The sequence below is a fragment of the Helicoverpa armigera genome, chromosome 25 (assembly GCF_030705265.1).
Source record: "Helicoverpa armigera isolate CAAS_96S chromosome 25, ASM3070526v1, whole genome shotgun sequence".
Taxonomy (NCBI): domain Eukaryota; kingdom Metazoa; phylum Arthropoda; class Insecta; order Lepidoptera; family Noctuidae; genus Helicoverpa; species Helicoverpa armigera.
Genome location: NC_087144.1, coordinates 1,303,286 through 1,314,082, shown reverse-complemented (window position 1 = coordinate 1,314,082; position 10,797 = coordinate 1,303,286). Strand labels below are relative to the sequence as shown.

Here is a 10,797-nt window from a genome sequence, read left to right as displayed (position 1 = left end):
TAGGTGACTACCCTACGAATACAGTTGCATAAATACTCGTCCATTTTATTTATATGAAAATTATCAAAGAATAGATAAAACTAAGCCTTCCACAAATATAATAAAACGTTACATCTCTCTGTCTGTCTATCGTGAGTTTGCGTAAAAATTAAAGATTTGTAGCATCATCTTTCCAAATTGCGTGTTTTTTTGTGAAGCAACATAAGTATAACGATTACGTTTTTAATGCACTAAGAGGATTCTGATGTATACCGATGATATAATTATAATAATTTAATCCAACTATGAGTACTCAAGATAATATAGCGGAAACTTTCTTGTTTATTTTTACTCCAAAGGCTCCGAAACTACTGAACTTATTTGAAAACGAAATTGACACTGTTGACAAGCTACAGTATAGTCCATATCAGTGAGTAACACAGGCTATATTTTATCTGGGTACGGGAAGTAGTTGCCACCCAAGGGGCTGTGAGAAAATATCTAAGTAGTACTTAGTGGATAAAGTTTGTTTCAGTCATACAGACAAAGGTGTTTTTGGGTAGGAATTTCTATAAGTACCTATCGTCCTCTGTCCAGTGGGTTTAGGAGGTGCAAAAAAAATCGTGTACGTTTTGGGAGTTTAATTGTGTAGATTTCCAACGAATCTGGATAAACTCTCTAATGCTGAACCTTCCATAAAATGTGCCAACTGATAATATAGCTATCAGCTGTCTAGCCTTTTTCCCAAATAACCTCCTTACCGAAAGCAGCTGCGTACCAGTATTTTACAAGGACTTACTGCCTACCTGATCTCCTCAACTCAGTCACCCGGGCAACCCAGTATCCCTGGGTAAGACTGGTTGTCACACTTACTGGCTTCCGAGTACCCGTAACGACTATAAAAGATGTTTAATGACTGCCGGGACCTGTAGAATATAGCTATATAAATACATCTACAGCTAATATGTAAAAACATGCATACAGAATTTTTGAAGATTACAGTTACCTACATATCATTTTTATGATAATTTGTTACTACTAAATGGCATTAACTTCACAGTCACATGATGTGTAACAACGTTCTTACACTCAGCAAAAACGCCCAAACACACGCAAGATTATGTCAATAAGATGATATGAATGAATTTTAAAATATCTCTGTAATTGTGATTCTGATAAAGTTGGTTTGCAACTATGGACAATTAAACAACAATCCTTCTTATGTCATATCACGTGGATTTACACAAAAAATGACTACTTAGCGGAGATGTCATAAAATAAAATCTCCTAAGAAAGCAGCGCGCCAAAATGTATGTAGTTGTGTGGGGGGCGAGGAACGTTACTATAGCTCTCTCATACGTGTTGACTATTGACAGAGGTATAAAAATATATGTAAATACATTTTACAAAATATTGGTTATTGATAAGGAGAATGTAACAAACTTGTAACAAACACAGCGAGACGCGGAGCTAATGAGCAAATATTTACAGGTAAGTAGTAAAGTTTATGTCCGTACACTTAAAATACACAATTATTTTATTTCAACTTTAGCTCAATATATTTATTTACTCTCAATATAAAATATCTAAAATTATCTAGCAAAGAAATAAACTTTTACTACACATGAATCTTGTTATCGTTATCTTGTTGTGTCCTAATTCCGAATTCTGAATAAATTAGGAAATAATGTTTTATTGATTTACATAAAAATACCAAAAAAGTACTCTATATATGGAGACAAATTAACTGTTTCTATAATAATCGCCTTTTAATATGTACATTTTTGGTGCCTTAATTTAAAAAGTTGAAAATCTGTTAAATTACCTGTGGTAACATAATAAGCCCCCATGTAAATAATATCGAGTGCTATGTGATCGAGCGTGATAACAATATCGAATCGTTGTGAACCTCCGTGAACTTATGATCGCCTAGTAACGCGAAGCGCCTTTTCGTGGAATAGTGACACAACTCGGAATCCATTCCGAAACTAAATGGAAAACGGATTTTAATTGCTTTTCTACGCGATATCAATTTAATATCGTGGGTTTTCTTTGACCTTTGATCATTTAGAAATTAAAACGCCTAGGAAACTTAATATTTTTTTCTTAAAACCGAGACATATTATATTTTTGCTGGCAAAGGTTAATAAAATCCCACTGCAAGTTTGCACACTCTTAACTAATATTGTAGATACACCTACACTCAGCGGCACGGAATTTGGCCCAAACAATCATAAGTAGATATCAGCCCAGATAGCTGTTGTAAATTCTAATTTCATATGGCATATTGTCAGTCCTTTCGTAATTATTAATTAAAATACAGAAAAATGTGTGTCTGTTTAACTTTTATAACACAAGAATCAGATTCCGTTGTCGGAACACAAAGCAGAAAGTTAAGTTAAAATTGAGGTAGAAATTGCCGAAGTACTAAGCACGTTCCAAAAAAAATAATGATTATGATCGTTTTTTGTTTCTCTTTTTGTCACAATTTGATCTGAAAATTACCCTTACTGCAGCACAAGTTGCTTGAGTAGTGATGCTAAGACGTCTAGGGCGTTCACAGCGGAAAATGGTCGAAACTTTAAGTGCACCGCGTACAAGTTAAAGATATGCATAGAAAATGTATGACCAGACTGGCCTTTACACAAGAAGACCAAAAAGTGGGGTTGTAAGGTGTTCGTCGGCGCACGACGACCGATTTATCGTACGTGCATAAATGAAAAATCGGTTTCTCACTGCGTTAGAGATACGCCAGCCTTTGCAAACAGCAAGAGAAATCAACGTCCGTAAGTGCGCAATAAGAAGAAGGATGGAGGAACGGGATATGCATGCTCGAAGACCAACTCGAGGCCCGGAACTTCTCCCGCACCATCGCGTAGCCAGACTTAGGTTTGCAAGGAAACATGCAAATTGGACGCATGGCCCATGGAGTAAAATTTTATGAACCGATGAATGCAGAGTCGCCTTAAGAGCCCCAGACGGTCGTGAACGTGAATGGAGAAAGCGCGGAGAATGGTTTCTTCGCACCACTACCAAGCAAACAGTCAGTTTTCATGGTGGGCCCATCTTGGTTTGGCGAGGCATAAGTTTAGAAGCCCGTACTGAATTATTGGTTGTCGAAAGTCGTCTGACAATAGTGCGGTACATTGAAGAGATCCTTCAAAATCATGTTTTAACCTGTCAGGGTATGATAGGAAGTGAAGAATTTCGTATAATGTAGGACAATGCTCGACCTCACACAGCTCTTTGCGTAACCGATTACTTGTTCGAGGTCGGTATTCAAAAAATGGACTGGCCTGCAAGAAACCCAGCCATGAATCCTGTAAAACATGTCTGGAACATGCTTAAAAGACAGGTCCAAGCAAGTCGTAACCCACCACGGACTCTTAGTGAACTGAAAACCGCGCTGGTAGCTGCCTGGGAGGAGATCTCTCAGGTGGAGATAAAACCATCATCCAGAGCATGCCAGATTGTATGCAGGCAGTCATCAGATCAAGAGGAAGAAACACTCATGATTAAAATTCTATAACTTTCAGTTTTGTTCAAAATGTAAAATTTAAAAGTTTATGGTGATTATTGCGGTAAAGGACTCTGTTTTCTAACTCAATTAAACTTAATGAACATCCTCACAATCCTGTTGTTTGCGGTCATTTGCTCTTGGAAAATGAGTAAATTAATCAATTTTAAAATAAAAATTCTTATTTTTCATTTAAATAATGGATATAAGGCCCAAATGTGCTTGGGCCAGATTCCGTGCCGCTGAGTGTATTATTATGTTTATATATTTAAAATACGTTTCATAACTATCTATAGCACCTCATATAGCACCATAAAATAAATAAGATCCAGATAATATATTCATACTGAGACTTTTATATGCAGTTTCTCTATTTATTCAGATATGGAGTTTGTTTATGTTTAGTTTCTAAAATAACGATAATGTTGCCTACAATTTTGCATCATCATCGGGTAATTTATAATCCAATGTACCTTCATAATTAATAATGCGCCAACCCAATAAATACACTTCGCTATTTCATGAATTCGCAAGGAATCTCCGTGAACTCATGCTCGCCTAGTAACGCGAAGCGCTTTTTGGTGGAATAGTGGCACAACTCAAAATGGGTTTCTCAGTGGAAGAAAATCGCATCGGAAAAATCTGCCTGTTGCTCTGAGCCGCTTCTATTGTTGTTTTATAATACATTTTCATTATAATGATGATTATTCCAGGCTGACTTTGTGCCAACTTTGTTTGTTTTATGTTTTTTTTTTGTAAGTAAAGTAATCTAATCCTGGAAATTGCAGAATCTTAATTGATTGATCACTTAGGTAGGTACTGATTAGGCGCTGTTACAAATAGTTAGGTAATCTAAGATATTACTTCGTCACGGAAGTTAATGCTTTAAAACTAAATTGAGAAAATTCTCTCTCTCGAATATTTTCGAACCTTGCAAATAAAACAAACTTATCAATTAAATGTTGAACATCTCTCTGTGTATTCGTAGCAAACCTCCATCAATCCATGTTTGCCTAGTACCTCGCAACGCTTTTTGGTCGTATAGTGGCACAACTCAGAACCAATCTCCGACTCCGAGGAAGAAATACAGAGGGAGCAAGTAGGAGGGTAAACAAACAGTTAACCAGTAATATTTTTTTCCCACAAAAGGAGGAGATTCTCACTTCGGATGTTTGTACTTTTATTTGTTTGTTAGTTACTCTTTTTTGCACCTTCACCACCTCTTAAACAGAATTTGATAATTGAATCCGAGTAGACTGGAACACTGGGACCATGCTTATTTAAGCAGTCTTCTAACATCGTCACTAAAACGGATTGCATTAAAACTAAATTGACAAACGCCTTTTTTGGAAGTCGGTTGAATACTAGATCCGGATGTGAGAACCTCAGTCCTGCCTGCGTATTGGAAAGGCGGGTTAAAACTCCCAATCCCAATGAATGTGGTTCAACATCTATCCATTAAACCTCCATCAATTCATGTTCGCCTAGTACTACGCAGCGCTTTTGGTCGTATAGTGGCACAACTCAGAACCAAAGTCTCCGAAGAAAGACAGCGGGCGAGAGAAGCAGGTAACTAAGTTTTTTTCGTACATAAGAGGGATTTTTACTATGCTTGCCACTTTTTCACCAATCGCACCTACTTTTACAAAGTATTTGATAGTTAAATTCAAGGTTGATGTCCAAGTATACTGAAACTGCAACAGTAACCCGTAGGTGCTGCTGTGATTCTGGGCCCGATATCCGTGCATGAATACTAAGGATTCTCTTATTCTAGCAAAAATAAGACATATCTCAGGGGATTAATTAATAAGTACCTAGGTATGAATACATAATACTTAATTTTTACATAGGTAATTAATGTACAATGCAACGGCCAATGCCAGCAAGCGCTCCGTAGTTGTCAGTCTTACACACAAACTGTTACGTCAACTTTGCCTATTTCTACCAGGGCTTCATAAAATACAAGTGGTCTTTTGTTATTACAATACACAGCCAAGTATTGTAATGGTATGTACTCAGTAGGTACTATATAACAGCGCCACCTGTAATAATAAAATCGGACTATCGGAATCGAAACTCGATTCGACCAAGACTAGCGTCATACCATATTATTATCATCTAAGGGAGTTGGAAATGTTGGAATTCTTCCTGAATCTACTTATCAAATGAAAAGCTAAAATCTTTGTAAGATTTATTTATAGCCCACCTAGGTACTTAATTAAGTGTTTATTGTGTATCAATTGATTAAATAAACCCGGAAGTAATATCTAAACAAAAGTACGTATGTATTTTTAATGAGTTCCTAAAGTTACATTAAACAAACGTATAGGATAGGTATGTGATGGTGATGTCAATGTGACGCAATTCGCAATCTCATTTTTATCATCACTATCGCGATGCGAACGAACGTTTGAATCCCGCGATCGTATTCGCAACATCACGTTCCACGAGCGAGTACCAGGGCATCATAAGTTTATAAGCGGTCGCGCATTATGTACCTATCTATATGTTTACACCAAGGTAGGTAGGTATATAATATGCCGGCCGGCGGCAAACGACGCGCTGGCAACGCCCACTTCATAATTAAATGCCTACCACTTGTAATGAATGGTCAGCGTCACAATGTAATCATTTTTATTGTGGTTCATGTGGTTAGGATACGTAAATAATAAACAAAATGTGATTTTGAATTGTATCTATTAAGATTCTCATCACTTTTTTTTTGTCAATTAAGCAAAAACTGACGTAATTAATAAATAGGTAATTATTAATAATAGTTAGTACATAACAATAAATTGATAATAGGGGTAACTGACTTTTTTTTTATTTCACAACAGAACTTTTAGTTAGGCCATGTTTCACGGCTTTGATTCGGTTTGATGGCTTATCAGTGTTGTAAATTGTACTAAGGTCGGCAGCAGTCAGCACTAATTATTAAAAAAAACTCTTTTGTCATATGGAAGCCTAGTAACATGGCGTTTTGTTTTATTTATTTAATAAATTGAAAATAATAATTATTATTTATTTAGTTTACTATTTTGTCAATAAACCTACTGCTGCTAATTTTACTCAGTTTGACAAGCTTTTTTTCAAAGTGGTTGGAAACTACTGATAAGGGGGCACTTGGGCAGATAATTAAAAAATAATTATGTGTTTTTACTGTATACCTACAATTATTAAATGATACCTACCCAATAAAACGAGTAACACAGTACATATAGAAAAAGATAACAATTTTATTCATTACTTACATCAGTGAATTCATTTTGGCTGAGGACATCTGAAGGGGATTTTCATTTTGAAACATTCATTTTGAAAACGGAAGGGAGGAAAATAAATAGGACGCTTTTTCTTATACTTTTATGAATAAAATGTTCTTTTCTAATTAAATAATTACAGTATAATTTTCGCGAAGTACAAACAATTAGCAACTAAAACTAAATTAATTACACAGGGGTACCTAATTTTATAAATTGAAAAGCAATTAAATATTAAGTAGGTACTATGTACTATTATGTGTGTAATACTTTTAACATATAAATTATTAATAATACAACAAAAATAATAATTGCAACAAGTAACATCTTCTTCTTACTCATCTTACTGGTAATGATGAAACAAAAATCAGCTGTGCATTCTACTAGGAATTCATACACAGAAGAAGATAAAAAGCGTGTTAAAAATCTCACAAAGGTATTCGCTTGGTATCTTGCATCGTTATGTTACCCTTGTAACAAAATGTCGTAACAACCTGTTGCCACAGCTGTTGCGGACGTTGTGGAATGCGGTGAGGAAGCGTGATTGGTTAACCTTAACCTAAAGATTAAGCAGTTGTGTGTCTAACCAGGAGCGCACAGACGGTGAGGAGAGTCGCGTGAAAATTGTAGGCGCTGCGAAATTGGGGCATGATGGAGCTATCCAACCAGATGTGATGCCCCACAGTCCGTCTTCTGCTATCACTGGAGCTCCTGCATCTGGCTGTAGAATAAATATTCTATTAGGTAGTTGTAGGTACATATAAAAATAAATAGTAACAGCCATAAGCGTCCATCAAACATGAAGTTAAGCAACTGTTGGCGCCACCGCTCCGTGCGTGGATAGGTTGAGATGATGGAGTTCCTCGGCGTTTCGAAACGTGTTTTACAGTGGGTCCCGGCTGTCATTTCAACATCATTATTGGCAGTCAGAAGCCAGAAAGTTTGACGACTAGTATCATAAAGAGATAGGATCGGTTTGCTCAGGTAATAGCACAGGGACATTCATCAATTTCCAGAGTTCCTTAAGAGACTTCCTCCGAGAAAGTTCCTTAACCCACATGACAAGTCAGCCTGGGAATGGATGGAACCCCGTGCACAGCTGTAAAGCTATGCGACTTCTAGACTAATGACGCAGTTGATTGGGCAAATTATATGGACGAGACGAGAAGATTGGGCAAAGCTAGTTAGTAGCAGGTGGCAAAAATATATATTGTAGGTACACACAATCACAATACAATACAATAGAACTTTCTGCTGTGACACAAATGCTTATTACATAGGTATTTACAATACTTGCTTAATTAATTAGGATTCCCAAAAAACCTTTAACATTAAAATGGAATAAATGATTAATTAATGGAAGCACAATTTTTATTTAGAAAATTGTTCAGAAAAGAAAAGAAAATCGTTGCAAAAGTTAACGTAGTAAAGAGGAAAATTAAGACGCGGAAACTTAGTACAAATCTGACATAAATACTAGGCGCGCAGAACTAATAGGATGCATAATAATTAGGTCGCTTACCATGCACACGCTGTGATGAGTAACAACGGGCTTCAAGCATAGACTGGACTCGTTGATGTACTCTTTAATAGCCGCCATGATGTTTTTACATTTATCCATTGGAATCAGTCTTTGTGTTGATACTCGCATGCTGTTGTATTTTACCCTTTCTTTTGCCGTTTGGGGTAATGTTCTTCCATTTAGCTGAAAATAGCGGATATTATGACTAAGTATAGGATTTTCATAATAAGTTATGATAAAATCAATCATACGTAATAAAATGTATGGCAAATAAATTAATGAAACTCGAAAAACGTGAAAAAGTTATGATCGGGTAAAGTCGGTGAAGTGGTAATGGACTATTCAGGCATAGGGGTTCCGTAGCCCAATTGTGAATTATTAGCAACCGTTTTTTGTCTTTAGTTTTCGAAGTTAGCAAAACTTCGTGTTAAAAGGTTGTCATAAATTTTCTGTATTATCCTTATGGGCACATTATTACTTTAGTTAGAGACTCACCACTATCCTCGGCCAGTACGTAGTCATAAACTTGGCACTCAGCACCTTCCCATTGATATTAGAAATCCCTATTGGTCTCAAGACTTCAGAGTAATCCACAGGTATCGCCATTCTCAAGAGAGCCACGTCAAAATTCGGCTTCCCATAAATGTAGTAAGGATGGATTTCTATCTTTTTAAAGGGCACCAATGATCCACCTCTTTTGCAGTCCACGGATCCTAGTCTTGCTCTGAACAATTTCAGTGATTCTCTCACACTGTAAATAGAAAACAAATTGTCATCATCATCTGCATGGCCTTTTCCCAACTAAATTGGGGTTGGCTTCCAGTCTAACCGGTTGCAACAGTTACAGTATTTTGCATAGAACGACCGCCGGGATCCACCAGTTTATCGTGCCTCCCGAAACACAGAATAAGAAGTAGTCATGAGAAATTAAACGTAAATAATAAATAGAAACAGAGCTCAATTATATAATGAAGTACTTAAAACCCTTTATTCAATGCATTGTTCTAACCGGATGGTCATGTAACTACGGAATTACAAAATATTATGGATTCTAGACTAAGATGTTTTGAACGCCATGGATTCTAGACGAATACAAAGGCCGGGACTGGCAGAGAAATTCCAAGACATTGTAATTTCCCAAAATACATACAATCCCAATAAAGCGGATAGATATGATGATGATGTAGTAAATTTTTATTAAACTGCTTTTCATTTGTTATTGCCGATATTAACTTGCGTCAGAAATTACCAAAATGAAATAGAGATAAATCTTACTTATAAAACTCCGCAGCCACGCTCAGAATCCATCTTTTATCTATCAGGGCGCCAGAAACGTAATGAGCTCCCTTCTTCTGAATGGACACTGAGAAGGGATAGTCGATGAGCGTGCTCTTGGCTTCATCCTCATCATCTTCAGTGCTGTTGTTCTGGTACTCGCAGGTCACATTCTCAATGGTACCCGTTTCGGTGATTGTACTGAATTCAGTAGCTACAAATTATTCAATTTTATTTTAATAGTTATGAACACAGACGGTTGTTATAATGTTACGTTTGATATAGATTTGCCTGTAATTCCTAAAGTTTTTTTTATCAAAAGCTGGGTTTTATCATCAGCTTTTCCGTTTCAAAGTTAGTAAGTAGCTGATCTCAACAGAGGCTCCGAAATAGCAGATTATGTCGTGATTCAATTCGTTCAGTTTAGTGGTTTAAAAAGATTGAAAAATCAAGCCAAGTTTATGTCAGTGAAAACTAAAGAAACGATTAAGGAAAACAATAACATTTGCATCAGCAAACAGTGCTGATTGTCCTAAAGTATATTTACCAATTTCACTCATATACTCCTCTTCCTCTCTTGCCTTCGCTGCTAATTCCTTATAAGGTTCTATATTTTCTTTATTAGCTTTGCTTCTCCTAGTAGGAATAGGGTATTTACTGCCATGTTCCAGAGAAGATTCAATCTGTTTGCTTTGATTTGTCACTTCATTATCTGCATCACAGTCTCCACTATCATTCTCTAACTGGCTGCTACAGTCATTATTCTTTTTAACAAAACCACGCGAGTTGCACTGAACTATAAAAACGATTAAGACAATATTAAACACACTGCTTATTCGGTTCATAGCAAAATTTGCTGTCTGATTAAAATACTATAAATTGTAGACGCAATGGTGATCAAAGATGAACTAAATGAAGTCTAGTTACCAGTAAACATGAGGATTTATCGTCAAAATGCAGGTGCTTAGTACAATGGTGGAAATAAAATGAAAACGGAGCAAATAATACAAGATGACAGTCTAATCGTCTATTCAAATACGCAAATAAAAGATTGAAACGATGGAACAATTGAAATTGCTTTAGTGCATACCTTTGTGCGATTGTCAAATGGTCCAGGAACCATAGTGTATCAGACCGCATTAATATTAATATAAACGTGTGGATCGTCGTATATCTGTACCACGCCAATATCACTGAACCATTTTTTATGAAACATGGCAGCATATCCATCAGAATAATATACTTTG

General features: G+C 36.3%; 1 protein-coding gene across 1 annotated transcript; it reads right to left on the bottom strand.

The window, feature by feature from the left end:
* Window positions 1-6,995: 6,995 nt before the first annotated feature.
* LOC110377116 (trypsin) lies at window positions 6,996-10,487 on the bottom strand. The gene is made up of 6 exons (XM_064041653.1): window positions 10,478-10,487; window positions 10,098-10,346; window positions 9,551-9,764; window positions 8,771-9,026; window positions 8,276-8,458; window positions 6,996-7,474 (listed from the first exon to the last, which is right to left on the bottom strand). Exons 1-6 carry the CDS (start codon window positions 10,485-10,487, stop codon window positions 7,313-7,315), a joined length of 1,074 nt encoding a protein of 357 aa, XP_063897723.1. The 3' UTR covers window positions 6,996-7,312.
* Between the last annotated feature and the right edge of the window lie 310 nt (window positions 10,488-10,797).